Consider the following 17,817-nt stretch of genomic DNA (forward strand, 5'->3'; position numbering starts at 1 on the left):
ACGCTCCATCCACTGAGCCAAACCGGTTAGGGCTTAGCTGAACATTTTGACACAGGGCCCTAGTTTATAACCTCAGAGTGGAGGTGGGATGGGGAAAGTATTGAATTGAAACTCCTTGCCAAGGCATTAAAGGCCCTTCAAGTTGTGCTTCCCTCTCTGTCATTACCGCTCTTCCCTTCAACCTATGTACACGTCAACCATCAGAAGTTCTTAGAGATCCTTCAGTGTATTCTGCTTTATTGTGCTTTCTACATGGTATTTCCTCTGCCAAAACATCATCTCTAACTGGCTGATGCCTCTTTCATTGAGAAGACTAAGTTCAGACATTGTTTCCTTCAGTAGTCTTCCCAAACTCTTTTTCTAGGAGTGACCAGGTACTGTTTTAGTTAGGGGATAGAAAATCAGATAAATTCAGGTTAAAAAAATTAAAGGAGCTTCACACTCAGGATAGAGAAGACTCTCTCATGACCCAATCATAAGCATAGTTAGGCATCACAGAAACTATGATCCTTCATACTAGCTGAACTGTTTCTCATCTCATTTTCAGTGTCTACTCCATTCTGGAGTATGATCAGTATGAACCTGACAGAAAATATCCACCAGTCCTGAGTATGATTTTGAATCTCTGGTGCCCATCTCTGTTTGGCTGATTTTGTTTTTCTTTTATAAATTTCCTGAAGAGGTAATCTGATTGGCTTAACTTGGCCAGGTGTCTCCCCTGCTTCACCTGAGCCTGGTATGTCAGGAGCATGGATATATAGGATTGCCCTTTACTGAGCAATCTCTAAGGGCACTGTGGGTGCTGAGGAAGATGACTGCTCCAGTATACTCCTTATTTCCCTATGTTCCCTTAGTGTCTGTGTATATCTTTATAATTATAATTATTTTCACTTGTTTGTCTTTCTCACTAAGCTGATTTTGAGAGCGAGGACTATATTTATTTCTTATTCTTAATATGGTATTTGGTATACAATAGACAGTCAGATGTTTTCCAAATAAATTTCATAAATTATTTGTATTAGAAATGTTTGGGAATGATGTATATTGTATTAAACATTATTCTTATTTTAGAAATCTGCTTTGAAATATATTTTAAAGGTAAGAGGTTAACAATAATTATAGTTCTATAACCAACTAGAAAATCAGTTAAATTCACATTTTTTTAAATATATTTCTTTTATTGGTTTCAGAGAGGAAGGGAAAGGGGAAAGAGAGAGAGAAACATCAATGATGAGAGAGAATCATTGATTAGCTGCCTCCTGCACACCCCCGTCTGGGGAGTGGAGCCCTTGACTGGAAGCGAACCCAGGACCCTTCAGTCCGCAGTCCGAGAGTTTATCTACGGAGCCAAACCAGCTAGGGCTAAATTCACATTTTAGAACATAAAGATTTCTGAAGTTAGTCACCAGAAATTGTCTCCTATTTATTTTTTAAAATTCATTTACTCACATTATTTTCTAAAAAGTGAATTAGTTTCCTTTTTATTTGTTTTTAATTAGAAATGTTGAAGAGTGAATATTTTTGTCAGCTGAATTATTTGAATGACAGAATTCAAAAATGGCCTGGGGATATTAATACTGCAGCCTAAAGGATCATCTAACAGCTCTAATGCACATCTCATATTTTTTTAAAGGAAACTATCCTTTTGGACAAATAATTGTTTAATATCACCCCTGGAGACTTTATTCAGATATAGAAATTGTTCTATAGTATTATTCTGTTTGCTCTTAACCTTGCAGTACAGAATACAGTTTTTCTATTCTTTGGTATCTCATAACATGAAAGTTATAAACCAGAAACAAGCAGAGAATTGTTAGAGAATCCATGTTTTACAGTATTTTTCTCATATAACTACTGCTAAAAATTACCTACTAATTATATAATGGTTGTATAGTGAATTATTCTAGTGCATATTATTTATATACAATGTAAACTATAAATTTTTCTTAATTTAAATTTTTAAAAATTTGTTCCTTTTTGAAATTTTTTTAAAGTTCAGAATCTTTTAAAAGTAAGTTGCCAGCATGATGTCTCATCATCCCCCCCAAACTTTGTTTTCTATAATAAAACATTCTCCTACAAAATCACAATATAACCATGAAAATCAAGAAATTAATATATTACTACCATCTAATTTGCACATCACATTTAAGTGTTGCCATTTATTCCAATATGTCTTTTATATTTATAGCAAAAAGATTCAGTTGGAATCTCACATTGCAGTTAGTTGTTATGTCTCATTGGTCTTTTTCAATATGAAACATTTCCTCAAACTTTCCTTGACTTTGATGACTTTTGGAGATTATAGGCCGTTACTTTGAAGAGTTTACCTCACTTTAGAGTTGTGTAACACTTTTTCATGACTAAATTCAGGTAATGTATCTTTGATATGACTATCATGGAAGTGATAATATATCCTTCTTACTGCATCTTATCAAGGCACATGGTATTGATTTCCCCTATTTCTAGTGTGAATTTGGATACTTGAGTAAAGTGATGATTGTCATATTTTTATACTATAAATTACCCTTGGCTTAAATAATTAAAATGTATTTTATAGGGTGGTAGAGAGACTATAAATATTCTGTCTTGTGAAACTCAGTTTATTCTTTTATATCAGCATGGATTAATGGGATCCTATTTTATTCATGATTTGAGCCATTAATGCCATTATTTATTTTGATTCTCAAATTGTCCTAGATTTGGCCACTTTCTGACCAGATTCATATGTAAGTCCTTCTTTACTTTCTGGCTCAAGATACTCAAAGCCCATCCTGTACTTTCCCTGCCCAGCCCTGAGATCTGCCAAATTTTAAAGTTCCTTTCGGTGGAGAATGGTATCTAGACATCAACATCTGGGTGCTAAGTGGGCTTATTGCTAAAGGGGTATCAATGTTCCCAGACCCTCTCAGAGGGAACAGCTAGGGAAATATATGTGTTGTCATCTATATTTCTGTATTTTTATATCTATACTAGAGGCCTGGTGCACGAATTTATGCATGGGTGGGGGGTCCCTAGGCCTGGCCAGCGATCAGGGCTGATCAGGGCCTGCTGGCCAGGGGCAGGGACCCGGAAGGTTGGCCAGCCTGCCTGGCGGGGGGGGGGGGGGGGGGGGGGAGGGACCACAGGAGGTTGGCTGGCTGGGGGGAGGGACCGCGGGAGGTTGGCTGTGGGAGCGCACTGACCATCAGAGGGCAGCTCCTGCATTGAGCTTCTGCCCCCTGATCGTCAGTGTGCATCATAGCTACTGGTTGACCAGTCGTTCCAGTTGTTCAGTCGTAATGGTCGCTTAGGCTTTTATACATACAGGTGGAAAGTCATGAGTTCATATCAAATCTTAGCTCATACAAAGGTTCTTTATGTATAATTATCTTCACCCACAATGTGAATTTACCTTCACCTACTACATCCTTGATAATAGTTACTTTTTCAGTCAATTCCTATATATAATGAATTACCTGTTGTTACCAGGTCCTCTCCTCCTTACCCAGTACATATCCTCTGCTTGGGCCTTGATATCTTTTGCTGGAATGGTCCCAACCCTATTTCTTACCTCATGTGGATGCCTCCTCACCCTCCTTGTGCATTGACATCCCACATCAGTGTACATGCCCCCTCCATACACTTTCCTCAGCCAACTCAGACTCCCCTCAGGTCCAAACCCTCTTCCCACCCATGGACACCTTGCTTGTCTTACCCAGGCTCTAAAACTCTGTACTGAACTATCCCTCAATTGCCTAAGCTGCCTCCTATGAAGACACCACTTTCCCCCTGGAGGCTTGGCTTTCATATTAATTTTAAGTTATATTTTAAGTTATAAGAAATGGTTTGCCAGTTAATTTCTCCCATTTTCTTCTGTTCATCTTTCCTTACAGTGTTCTTCTTTACTAAATTCTTAACTGGCATTTTATACTATGTGTGATTTTAATTGATGTAGAGTTATACAACTGAGTCTTTAAGTCACAAGAGAGTCCTTTGTACTATTTTTTTAAAGGTGGTTTACATAAAATTTTGATATAATTGGTAGGCATAGAATAGCAAGGTATAATAGCTGATATGCTTAGTGGAGCCGGGCTTACCTGTGGGTAGGCACAATATAGCAGTTGAAAGGTTCTTGTCTCATTTTTTACCTGGAGTAAGTTATTTCACTTTTGGGGACCACTTTTATAGATTGACTAGTTAGGACCACATCAGGAACACAGTGGAGGTACATGATCAGAAATCTATATCATAAGAAAAAGCCTCTGATATATATTCAAGAAAGAGAATTTTGTTCTAACATTTTATTTTTTAATAATCAGCAAAGGAAGCATTTCACAGATAACCATTTTACATGTATGAAAAAGTTCAACCTTATTACCATGTCAAGATATGCAACTTGAAAATTAGGTGGTTTTTTTGTTCGTTTTGTTTTTTACTAATCTAAAAAAAGTGTTAAAAATAATATGTACTGTTGGTGTGGATGTTGAGGAATGGGACCTTTCTGTACACTACTTGTTAAGTAGAAGAATAGTAATAAGGAACTGGAATTTTTATTGGGTGTCTAGGAAATAGGCTGATATGTAGGTAAGGAACTTCTTTTTTAGAGAAAGGGGACAGTTGTGGTAGGGGAGTGGAAAGAATGAGTGAGAAGTGTACCAAGGGTTCAATCTCTCAGAAGGCATTTCTAGAACAATCAGAGTGGTCCCTGCACTACCTCTATATTCTTATAGTATTTTAACTCTCATTCTTACCAAAGGAATTTAAATTACATTTCTGTATTTTTCTTTCTTCTGCTAGACCAGAAGTTCCTCACATGTAAGCACTGTTGTTGTTTTTTTCTAAAAATTTTTGTGTTTTGGCATATACAAGATGTTTAAATGCTTCTGGAACTTAACTAAGTTTAAATATTGTTTTGGTTTTTCAAAGCAATATACTGATAAAGTGAACTAAACTTATTTGTCATGTTCATGTCATACAGCTATGTATTCACTCCTTATATTTTATGAGTAAATGTTATGAGCTAGGCACTGTTTTAGGTAGTTAACCCAAAAATAAGTTCTTTGCCCTCACTGAGCCCACATTCTACTGGTAATGACAGAGCATAACTTTTATAGGTTTCCTTTGGCTTATTCTAGTGTTCTTTTCCCTCTTCTCACAGACAGCATGGTAAAGATGGATGTGAAAGAAGAAATTGAATCTTACCAGATAGAAGTTTTGCCTGAAGCCAGGAAAAAAACTTTCTTTTTGCTATCTCCTATACCACATCACTCTTGACTCCAGGGTCAGAACTATTTACAGATTTTCTTACAAGAATCACCCACTGTTTCTGAGCAAGACATTCTTGTTACCACAATTATAGAAGCAAAATTAATGAAAAATAAATTTTTCTTTCTGTACCATTGGCTTATTTAAATAAGCATATATAGTTACTCTGTTCACCTACTAGATGGAATTTTAGTGAATGCAAGATGAAATAGTATTAGCAGTTTTAATGGACCACTGTTCTGGATAGTTTCAATAAGTCACTTGTCCTAAAACAATATCAAATAAGTAAGTTATAAAGTTATGGAAGTGAGAACTGCTTATATAGATCAAATACATTATGAGACAGATAGATTTTGATGAATTAGGCTGAGAACCTCACCACCATGAACTACATTTTAAAAAATTAAAAGCCTTTTAAAATACTTTGAAATACTAGCTCTCATCTTCCTCATCAGACTTCAGAAGTCAGGCTTTTCACCCTTTTAAAGGCTACTCTTTAACCACAGCTATAAAGGTCAAATGAAATGTTTCTTTCTCTTTTACTTTCTTTGTGGTGGAGTTTGATATATTAATATATATCTTATATATATTTACTAGTATATAAATGTTTAAGTTATTTACATGGGTGGTATTCATATTTAAGAAGTAGTACTGTATTGTAAAGATTCTTAATAGTGACTGGATTTTTGGATGACAGTAACAGTGTCATTATTTGAGTATTATTTTTTCTACAGTGTTTGAAGAAATCTTTAAGTACTATTAAGAGTGAAAAACCACTTGGTTTTTTTTTTGTTTTGTTTTGTTCAGTATCCTTGCAATGAAAAAAAGGACGTGATAAGTTGTTCAACTTATGAAATTCAAGTTACATGTAAATTCTGCCAGGTATGTATGCAATATTTGATATTTTTACCCATTTTAATATTTTAGAGTATAAAATTTTTCATAGGTTGTTTCTAGATAAATGTTTTTCCATTAATAAGAAAACACTTATCTAGTGTGTTGTTTAGTTGAATATACTATTGTTTTTAAATTATTAAATAGAGCATCTAAACGCACTTAACTATGATAAACATAAACATATTTTAGGGTTCTGATTTCTCTTAAAATGATTACAAATAATAATGGTCCCATGAGATAATTTGTAAAAAATGGTTCAATTAGCAAATGGATATGGAAAAAATATTCTGGGTGCTCCTTTAATCATTTCACTTGAACATGTTGATGGCTCTGAGAAGTCGTACCAAAAGAGAGTACTCCAGCATTTCCCAAATTTGTTTGGCAAATTTGTGTACATTTTTTCTATAATAGCTATTGTCATTCCTACCAGAAATGCTTTGGGAAGCATTGCTCTGAAGAGTTATCAAACTAGTATTGAAAAGGCCAGAATTTTTTGTTGCATCAAATACACTTGTTATATATAATTTCTAGAAAGAATGCAAAACAAAAGCCTACAAGTTGATAGAAGGCATAATTGGAAACTTTAAGTCTAAATCTAAAAGTAGGAAATAATCTTGACTCAAAAATGTCTTTTTGTAGTTGTTTTGTTCAAATCAGGACCCAAAAAAGTCACCATATTGCATTTTGTTAGTATGTTTATTAAACCTCTTTTAACCTAAAACAATTCCCTCTATTTCCTACTCTCTTTTGTTCCCTGTTATTTATTTATCTACTAGAGGCTTGATGCACGAAAATTCATGCACTGGGGGTGAGGGGTCCCTCAGCCCGGCCTGCCGCCTCTCACAGTCCGGGAGCCCTCAGGGGATGTCCTACTGACAGCTTAGTCCCGCTCCCCATGAGGAGTGGGCCTAAGCTGCAGTCTGGCCTCCCTCTGCAGCAGGTGACCAGGCCTATCAGGGGAAGGCACCGCCCCCATCACCCCGCTGCTGCTGCCACTGCCAGCCCTCATAGTTACTGAGGCTTTGTCCAGAAGACGTCCAGTCTAACTAGCATATTACTCTTTTATTAATATTGATTGATGAGACTGGGTAGTTTGTCCTATAGAATTTAGCTAATTACAACCTGGTAGTGTTGTTCAACATGTTTTTCTATCACCTATATTTCCTATAGCTGTATCTACAGAGGCTTAATTACATTAAGTTTGATTTTTTTACCCCTAAGAGTATTTTGTGTGTTTTCTATTACATCATATCAGGAAACATGTAAAAATTTTTTTGCCCCACTGTTAGTGATGTTAATTTAAGACTGACCAGTAAGTTTAGGTGCTATCAGCCCAATTCAGCCATTATAAAGTTCCCATCACTTTTTTTCAAATAGGTTTTATCAGACATTGATGATAGTTGCCTAGATCAATGGTCAGCAAACCGGCTCGCGAGCCTCATGCAGCTCTTTGGCCCCTTGAGTGTGGCTCTTCCACAAAATACAGATTTCTGCCCATGGGCCACGAAGTTTCAATCGCACGGTACGTGCGCACCCGCACGTGGTATTTTGTGGAAGAGCCACACTCAAGAGGCCAAAGAGCCGCATGTGGCTCGCGAGCCGCAGTTTGCCAACCACTGGCCTGGATATATTATTTATTAGGGGTTAAACTGGTGATTTTCTAGCTACAGTATTTCTTTCTTTCTGCACTTTACTATTTAACAGGTAACATTTAGCCTGATAGATCAGGGTTCCCACCCCCCCCTTTTTTTTTTAATCCTCATCCAAGGATATGTTTATTAATTTTAGAGAGAGGGAGGGAGAGAGAGAAGAGGGAGAAACTCCAGCGGTTGCCTCCCATACCCAACCCTGACCAGGGATCAAACCCACAACCTGTGCCCTTATGTGGAATCAGATCCCCATCCTTTTTGGTGTGCGAATGGAGCCATCTTGGCAGGGGCCCTATCTTTTTCTTCTATAGTATAAAATTTGCATGTTTACATATAGTTGTCTACTCATAATAAGATAGAAGATAGGGTTAGAATGTCACTAAAGTGTATCATTTCACATTTGGATAGAAAAGGTAACAAACTTAGTGAAAATAAAAAATACTACATTTTAAATTATTTTTGAATTAAAAATCTGTACTGTAAAACATTAACCATCTCCTAATGTTTTACTATAGGCAATACAAGGACCTGTGGAATATGAGTGATGACAAACCCTTTCTATGCACTGCCCCTGGATGTGGCCAGGTAATATATAAATTACTTTAAATCATTTTGTGTATTTATATTTGTTAAAACACTGATGACAGTATATGTTGTCATTAAAAGGATTCTCTTACAATGTTTTGTACAGTTTTGGAGTTAAAGAAAATAACCCAGAATAATTTGGGGAAGGAATTCCTCTTTTTCTCAGTAGCATTATCTGAGTTTTAAAAAATTCAGTCTAATATTGAAAAAAAGTTATATCTTATAATGGAAAGATGAAAACCTGGACAAAATCTAGGGTTTAAAAGTATTTTCATTTGACCATTATTGGTTGAAAATCACTATAAACTGCCTAATTGGAAATTAGATGTACATTATCATATATGAAAATTATTTTATTTGCTAAATTCCTATGAAATTAGCTAATATTTACCTGAGAGTATTACTAATGTATTAATGTTCTTAAAGCTAACATCTTTAATACAGAGCATGTGTGGAAGCATTTTCAGAAAATAATACTTCAGTGTTGTTTCAGAAATATTTCAGTGTTCTGTAACAGGCTATTAAATTATTAACTTATGCTATTATAATTATTCTAATCTTAAAATAACTACAGGTACTAAAGAATTAAAGAATAAATTCAATGTGTAATGAAATTACAGACTACTTAAATAGATAAATTATAAATAAAAAATAAGTATGAAAGTGTTTTATTCTGGCATATCACATTTACTCCTTGGACCTGGTACTGAGTTAAATGGACAAAGAGGTGGTATTACTCAAGTCATCCATTTTGCTGGAGTGATTGAACAGACACAACATGATTCTGTAATACCCCGGATTATAGTAAACACAGTATGTTGCTAGAGCCAGTTTTGCTATGTTGTTCTAGGAATTATTCTTAGAAACTCAGTCTCAAACAAGCCCCTTATTCCTTCTCCTATTCTTTTCTTAAAATAGCAAGAATTGTTTGTTATCTCGTGATTGATTCTTTACTAATACACGCCATTTTTTAATAAAAAGTATTATTTAAATTTGCTTAAATTGAGCAGAACAAAAGGAAACCTATTGCTAATAGAATATATATGTGTATGTATATCATGAGAGATTGTTTCTTAAAAGATCTTTCTAATATTATAAAAAGGAAAATATTAAGGAGTTAGAATTGTTTTTAGACTCTCTATTGTGAAAAGAGTTAACATTCATACTTTCTCCTACATCTTCTTTCATTTCTTGATGTCTGATAATTTGTTTTTTACATTGTCAAGGTTTGTAATACATTTTGTCTAATAATCTGTAATTTCCATATTTGCTTATCTTCCATGTTTAAATAGTATAGATAGAGAAAAAGGGAAGAATTAAGTTTTAAGGCACTGTGTATTTAGAAGTCAGAAAGAGGAGGAGAGGGAGGATGTAGAATAGAAAGCTGAGAAGCAGCAAACAAGAAAATTGTGTCCTGGAAGTCAGGTAGAAGAAGTGTTTCAAAGTGGGGGAACAAGGTAGTCAGATAGTTGATAGGGAAAGGTGAGAATTCAGTATTTACTATTGGATTAAGAAATATGAAGATTATTAGGTGAGTAGTTTCATTGACGTGGCAGTGACAACAATGTGATAGCAGTAGGTTAAAGAGAAAATGGGGAGAACCAGAAGTGGAAAACATTCTAAGACAGCTCTTTCTTGGAGTTTAGCTTAAAGGGAACAGAAAAATATAGCTGGAGAAGGATTGAAGATGGAGCGTATTTGTTTTGCATTGTATAGTGGGAATATCACAGCATATTTGACCCTGCAGAGAGAGAGACTGTTATAGGATTGGGGTCCTTAAGTAGGTAAAAGAAAGGATGGGATCTGGTGCTCAAGTAAAGGGACTGGCCTTAAATAGACCATGGGCAATTATTCTGTTGTAACTGAAAGTAAAAAGGGCAGGGTAGAGGTTTGGAAGGTTTGAATAGAGAAAAAAAGCATACAGACATATTTCCTTCAATAGTCACCTTAAAAAACAAAATTACATTTCTGTTTATTCCGTTGCACACAAAAAATTTCCTTTAGAAGCTATGGCATGCTGTTTTAAATAGACTTAGGGGTGGCAAATTTTTAGCCTCTTATATTACTACTAGGGGCCTGGTGCACAAAATTCGTGCACTGGGTGTGTGTGTGGGGAGGGGGGGGAGTGTCCCTCAGCCCAGCCTGCCCCCTCTCACATACTGGGAGCCCTCAGGCGTTGACCCCCATCACCCTCCAATCGCAGGATCGGCCCCTTGCCCACGCCTGACGCCTCTGACAGAGGCGTCAGGCCTGGGCAGGGGACCCTCATTTCCCCCCATCACTGGTTCTGCCCCCAGCAGAATTGCTGGCTCTGCCCCTTGCCCAGGCCTGATGCCTCGGCCAGAGGCGTAGACCCCCATCACCCTCCGATCGCCTGATCAGCCCCTTGCCCAGGCCTGACGCCTCCGCCAGAGGTGTCAGGCTTGGTCAGGGCACCCCCATCTCCCCCCGATCACTGGCTCTGACCCCCGCCCAGGTCTGAGGCCTCTGGCCCAGGAATCATGCCTGGGCAGGGGACCCCCATCTCCCTCTGATGGCTTGCTCCACCCCCCGCCCAAGCCTGATGCCTCTGACCCAGGCTTCAGGCCTGGGCAAGGGGACCATCATATCCCTCCAATCCCCGGCTCCGCCCCCCACCCAGGCCTGATGCCTCTGGCCCAGGCATCAGGCCTGGGCAGGGGACCCCCAGCCCCCTGCCCAGGCCTGATGCCTCGGCCAGAGGAGTTGACCTTTATCACCCTCCTATCACCAATCACCGGATCGGCCCCTTGACCAGGCCTGACGCCTCTGGCAGAGGTGTCAGGCCTGGGCAGGGGATCCCCAGCTCCCCGCGGTTGCAGGCTCCGCCCCTGCCCAGGCCTAACACCTCTGGCCGAGGCGTTAGGCCTGGGCAGGGGACTCCCAGCTCCCCGCGATCTCCCGCTCTGCCCCTGCTCAGGCCTAACGCCTCTGGCCAAGGCATTAGGCCTGGGCAGGGGACTCCCAGCTCCCCGCAATCTCCCGCTCTGCCCCTGCCCAGGCCTAACGCCTCTGGCCTAGGTGTCCAGCTCGGGCAGCGGGGACCCGCAGGTGCAGCGGACCTGCTACCGTGGGCTCTGCTTTAGGCCCAGGCAAGGGACCCCTAGCTCCTGGGACTGCCAGCTTCGACCGTGCCCAGCTCCCATCGCTGGCTCCATCCCTACTTCCTGCTATCACTGGCCAGGGCGGAAAAGGCACCTGATTCTCCAATCATGGCCCTGGGGCCGCCTTTGCCCTGCCCCCAAGCTCTTAGCTCCCCCCTGGGTTTCTGATCACTGTCAGTGGCAGGGGGCTTCTTCCTGCTTTCCCTTTCGCCTCCCTGCATTGTGCCTACATATGCAAATTAACTGCCATCTTTGTTGGCAGTTAACTGCCATCTTAGTTGGCAGTTAATTTGCATATAGCCCTGATTAGCCAATGAAAAGGGTAGCGTCGTACGCCAATTACCATTTTTCTCTTTTATTAGTGTAGAAGGATGCTAATTAGGTCAAAAAGTCAATCTAACAATAGCTTGAACAGTTTGTTTTTTATGTAACAGCCCAGAAGTAGGAGTTCCAGGGCAGGCTCACTGCTATCCTCAACATGTGAATTCCATTTTTAGGTCCAAGATGGCTGGCCCAGGTTCACATTCCAACAATAAGGAGGGAGAAGGGGAAACAGAGCACACACACACACTCAACATTTTATTAGCATTAACTGGAAATAATGCGTATAATTTTCATTTATTTCTTTTGGCAAGAACTCAATCACATGGCCACCTTATTGCAAAGGGAGCTAGAAAATGTAGTCTTTTTCTGGGCAGCCAGGTACTCAACTAAAATTGGGAAATTCCTTTGGGGAAATTTTGAGTAATAGAGATTGAGGGACAGTTAGCAGTCCTTTTCATAGTTTTCAGAGATGATTTTTCATTTGGGGGCTTAGCAATAAGTCATTTGGAGCCTGAATCTGCTTAACCTGGGTAGAGTAAGTCCTCACTTAATATTGTTAGTAGATTCTGTAACTTTAAGTGAAACGACATCTAACAATCATAGGCAAAAATGAATGGAAGACCATTCAAGGACCTGCTGTAATGTTTTTAAAGTTGAAAACAAAGTTTTCAACGTCTGGAATTTAGTTGTCAGTAATGTATCAGTGTTGGTTTCTTAGTTAGGGGTATTCCATACCTATTATTTATCTGTGCCCAACTTGTTTCAAATAGTATTTGAGAAATTAAAGATTCATATAATAGTTTTCATAACAATAAAAACAATATTTTTAACTTAGCTAGCCACTGTGCTAAGAAGTTTATGTGGATTGTCACTTAATGCTTCCAATGATTCTATGAAATGGGTGGTTATGGCCTCATTTCTCTGAGTCACAAAACCAGGAAGTATTGGAAATAAGTTTGTACCCAAGCCTATCCTTGTGTTCTGTAATAAATAAAATGTTCAGGCCTCAAGGTATATTTAAATACAGGTCTTTGTATTTGTTATCTTTCAATTAACATAGTTTTTATTTCCTCTTAATAACAAAAGTTTCGCCGAAAATGTTGACAGGCTTAAAATGGCGAAATAAAATCTAGAGAAGACTTTGTTAACATTAGGAGCATTTCATAAGTCCTTCTCCCCTTTTATTTTTTAAAACAAAATTGGGACCTTACTGCATTTACATAGTTGTATATTTATCAGTATGCAGATTACATTGCATGTATCATAAGCATTTTGTGTGTTAATTGAAAACATGGGTTTAAGCTGCTGTGTCCTATTCTATTGCCAGAGCATGTCCCATAATGAATTTACTCATTCCTCTATTATAGACTTTTATAATTTTATAACTTATTAAATTTGTATGATTTTCATATAATTACATAAAATACAATTTTATGAGTATATATAATATGACATAATTATATATAGTTTTATAATTCCAGTATTATAAGCAACTTTGTGATGAAATCCTTTATATGCATCTCTAATTAATTTCTCAAAATACATTCTTAAAAATAGATTACTTGGTCAAAATGTATACACAGTTTTGAGGTTCTTCATACATTTTGCCATATTGTTTTTAAAAGCTAAGCCAATTTTTATTCTTATAGTTTATTTAAGCACTGGCTTTATCATGAACACTCCAGTTTGGGGTATTATTACTTCTTTTGTGTGTGTGCCTGTATTTATTCCCTAAGGGATTTAAAATAATCTTGATGTTATAATAATATCTTATAACTGTTACTGATCAAAATAGTAACCTGGCTGCCATGGTCGGGTTGCTCAGTTGGTCGGAGTGTCATCCCATACACCAAAACGTTACAGGTTTGATTTCTGGTCAGGGTACATACCTAGGTTGTGGGTTCAATCCCCAGTCCAGGCGCTTGAAGGAGGCAACTGATGGACGTTTCTTTTTCTCTGTTCCTCTCTAAAATCAATTTAAAAAACATATCCTTGGATGAGGATTAAAAAAAATGTAACCTGGCTAACGTTAGCAACATCCATTTGTTAAATCTTTCTAAGAACAGAAATGGAATAGTCTCTCTTTAGATTCAAATAATATTTCCTAGGAAATCAGAACTTTAACTGGTATTATCCTGGTGGCTTTATAACTTAGTTGTACCTATTTATCTGTTAAATAGGAATAATAATCCATGTCATGTGTGTGAATTAAATGCAGATTGACTGATTTCTTGGAAGTTAATTCTAGTGAGTGTGTTCAAGTGTTCATGCCTTGGAATAACAGGTTTCTCTATATATCAGAGCTTATATTGCTTTATTATAAAAGCATCTGATTCACATCCCTTCAACATATCAGGTTGCCCTTCCTTTTTTAACCTTTTAAGAGAGATGATTATCCTGTCCTACCTTTCTTGACTGCTTTTCTCATTGTTTATTCAGCTATATGCTCGAAGTCTTGTTTAAGACAATACTGTGCCCATTTCGCATTGAATTTGTGCTCTTGTGTTCTCAATATGTTGTTATTGCTAGCAGTATCATTACAATTTTATTCAATACATATTTTTAGAATAAATGTTTTAAATTTGCCTTGGAAAGCAATTCAAACAGATTTTGCAAAAAATTTATTTTAGCATGTAGTAGCTACTTTTATATAAGCATTTATTGAAAAGATGCATTTTGCCCTAACCAGTTTGGCTCAGTGGATAGAGCATCGGCCTGCGGACTGAAGGGTCCCAGGTTCGATTCCGGTCAAGGGCATGTACCTTGGTTGCGGGCACATCCCCAGTAGGAGGTGTGCAGGAGGCAGCTGATCGATGTTTCTCTCTCATCGATGTTTCTAACTCTCTATCCCTCTCCCTTCCTCTCTGTATAAAATCAATAAAATATATTTAAAAAAAAAAAAGAAAAGATGCATTTTATTCATATATATATATATATATATGTATATATATATATATAAATAAAAACAAGAATAAATCCTATGTTTTGTGTACTCTTCAACTGCAAACCTACTTTTGCCCAACCCTGTTATATATCTTCTCTTGGTGACTATGTTTTTTTTTTTTTTTTAAAGAAATCTTATTGTTGAAAATATTACATATGTCCCTTCCCCCCCCCCCATTGTCCTCTCCTGTACCTCCCCCTTCCCCCCAAGCCTATTGGTGACCACCTTTTGACAAGATTGCCTTTTGCCGCTGTCTTTAAGTTTCTTGTTAGAGGTAAATAAATTTTCGTATATGACAATCCAAGTTAAACTCACCTGTATCAACTGCCAATTTTAGAGTATTTTATCCATGTATATAAGTGATATCATTATATGATCAACAGTTCACTATAAATAGCATTTAGGTAAATTTGATCTGGAGATTGAACATTCATATTTCTTTCATTTCCCCTTTTAGTATTAATATGACCCAAAATGTTTTTTAGGGTCTTTTTAGCTGCTACTTTTCACTTAGGACCCATCTTGGTGCCATTTTCACATGTTTTGTACAAAATGTAATGTTATTTATTCTATATGTAGTTGCTCTTTGATTTGAGTATTTGTGGTCAAGCAATCCAAGCAGAAGATATTGGTAGAATAAAATTCCTGGGAGGTAATTTTCCAAGTTCTTAGGTATTAATTATGCTGACTTTGCTGTTTTGAAATCTAAGACCTCTATCTACCAAAATACATTCACTTACAAATGTTTACTGATTCTCTTCTGTGAAGAAGTCACATTGTTAGGTGTTTGTAACAAAATGAGTTTTGCTTTAAGATACATTTAGTGTGAAATATAAGGCATGTACTTTTAAACATGTAATGCAAAGTTAAAAGCAATGAAATAATGCCAGTATACTGCAGATATGTCACTCTCCAAGAGCTTTGTTATTCAATAGTCTGTCAATTTCTAAATTTAAAAGGGATTCTTAAAATGTAAAGCATATGAAAATAGCACTTGAGTGGGGAAAACTGGGTTATGGTCCCAGTGCTTATAGTTGCTGCTTAGTAAATGTTTGAAGAGTGAACAAATGAATAAATTAAGGGATAGGGGTACTGTTGCATCTGAATACTCACCTTCAATAGGACCATAAGCAGGTTCTGAAAAGGGGTCATATAATAATAGACATTTTTCTATTGGTGTATACAGTAACCTAAAGACTGAGTGGTAAACCGTACTTAATATGATAGCAAAATATGGCCAAATTAAATAAAAGCTTAATTGACTTCACTGAACATCTGTGGTTTTGGTGGTTTATTTTTGTTTCTTCTTTAGACTGGGCTTGAAGATTCAGCTGTTTAATTGTAAGGAGCTCATTCTTTTGAACATTTATTAAATACTGTATGTTAACTTTGGGGGAGCTCAAACAAATAGCTCAGACTACTTAAAAGGACAGGCATACAAAATAATCAATATAATATTGATAGGTACTATAACCAAGGCATTATGCAGAGCATAATGGGTATTAATGAGAGAGATTATCATCTACAGAGTGAGGATCTGGTTGGTTTGAGGATGATACAGGTAGATACTCAGTGTCATACTTTTAGAATAATTAGAAAACTTTAGAATAAAGAGCATAATGGTAAGAAATGTTTCATTCTTTTACATTGTGTACATTTTATATGACCCCTGTTCAGAACCTGCTTATGGTCCCATTGAAGGTGAGTGTTCAGATGCAACAGATTTCACAAGAGAAGGAATCCAATTTGATGGTTTAGGGCAGTGGTCGGCAAACTGCAGTTCGCGAGCCACATGCGGCTCTGTGGTCCCTTGAGTGTGGCTCTTCCACAAAATACCATGTACGAACGCGCATGTACAGCACGATTGAAACTTCATGGCCCATGCGCAGAAGTCGGTATTTTGTGGAAGAGCCACACTCAAGGGGCCAAAGAGCCGCATGTGGCTCGCGAGCCGCAGTTTGCCGACCACTGGTAGGGAACTAAATTCAACTATCATAATTTTAACACCCCTATTTGTAGGGACATAGGGAGTGAGTTTAGATCTCTTAATTTGGCATTTTATAGTTATTGCTCTGAAATAACAAAGAGTAAGTGCTCCCAATTTTCAGTTATAAGAATTACTTAGTAAAGAGTATCTTCATAAAGGTTGATGTCCAGACATTCAGGAGATATTTAAATTATGCATTTATTATGTTGTAATTATTAATGTTGCCTTTGGCATGCAGGGCCTATCCAACTTAAATGTAGCTTTAAAAATAATTTTGTTTCACTTTTAAAGACTGTGGTGGGGGAAAAATCAATATTTTAAGTAAAATTTTTTTATTTTAAAATTAACTATTATTACACTGGTTGCTATTTCTTCACTGAATTGTGACAGAGGCATTCTTTTTATATGTGGTAACATAAAGAACCTGATTTACTTCTTAAATCATCCAGGTGTAATATTTTTATAAGAAAATTCTCATTTTAAAAGTGGTAAGTAACCTGAAGTCTATGTAAATACAGTATTTTTTCAAAAGTCATTGTATCACGGAGCATATATTTTTATTGTGATGTGGCAGAAATTAATAATGGTCTATTTTTAATGTCCAATGAAATTTATATAAAGTTTCTTTGCCTCAGGTTTTGTTTTTATATGCTCTCAAGTGAGCTGTGAGATCTAGTAACATATCAGCATTGCTTATTCTTGGGTAATGGGTTTCTCTATGATTACTTGAAATCTAGTATGTTTACCTATACTAACAATAGATTCTTTTATAGTTAACAGACTGCTATTTCATTGTTAATGGTGGTTTTACATGTTGTGGAAATGAATTTCCTTATTTTACTTATTTGATCAAATTGAAAATCTTAACTATATTTTAAAACTTTTTGCCACAGCGTTTTACCAACGAGGATCATTTGGCTGTCCATAAACATAAACATGAGATGACACTGAAATTTGGTCCAGCACGTAATGACAGTGTCATTGTGGCTGGTTAGTATATGCTTTTATTAATAGCTTATATACATATTTCACCTGGAATGTGCACAATTTTTGTGTATTCTC

The 17,817-nt window shown here is 37.0% G+C and overlaps 1 protein-coding gene across 2 annotated transcripts in view; it reads left to right on the top strand.

Moving 5' to 3' along the window:
• Nucleotides 1-17,817, top strand: part of ATF2 (activating transcription factor 2) — a 106,441-nt gene that overhangs the window by 17,540 nt on the left and 71,084 nt on the right. For both annotated transcript variants that reach the window (XM_059704021.1, XM_059704020.1), the window contains exons 3-5: nucleotides 6,055-6,129; nucleotides 8,309-8,378; nucleotides 17,649-17,745. In XM_059704021.1, the coding sequence (XP_059560004.1) occupies nucleotides 6,098-6,129; nucleotides 8,309-8,378; nucleotides 17,649-17,745 (199 nt within the window). In that variant the 5' untranslated portion in view covers nucleotides 6,055-6,097. The remainder of the gene's footprint in view (nucleotides 1-6,054; nucleotides 6,130-8,308; nucleotides 8,379-17,648; nucleotides 17,746-17,817) is intronic.

The sequence above is a fragment of the Myotis daubentonii genome, chromosome 7 (genome assembly GCF_963259705.1).
Source record: "Myotis daubentonii chromosome 7, mMyoDau2.1, whole genome shotgun sequence".
NCBI classification, from domain to species: Eukaryota; Metazoa; Chordata; class Mammalia; order Chiroptera; family Vespertilionidae; genus Myotis; species Myotis daubentonii.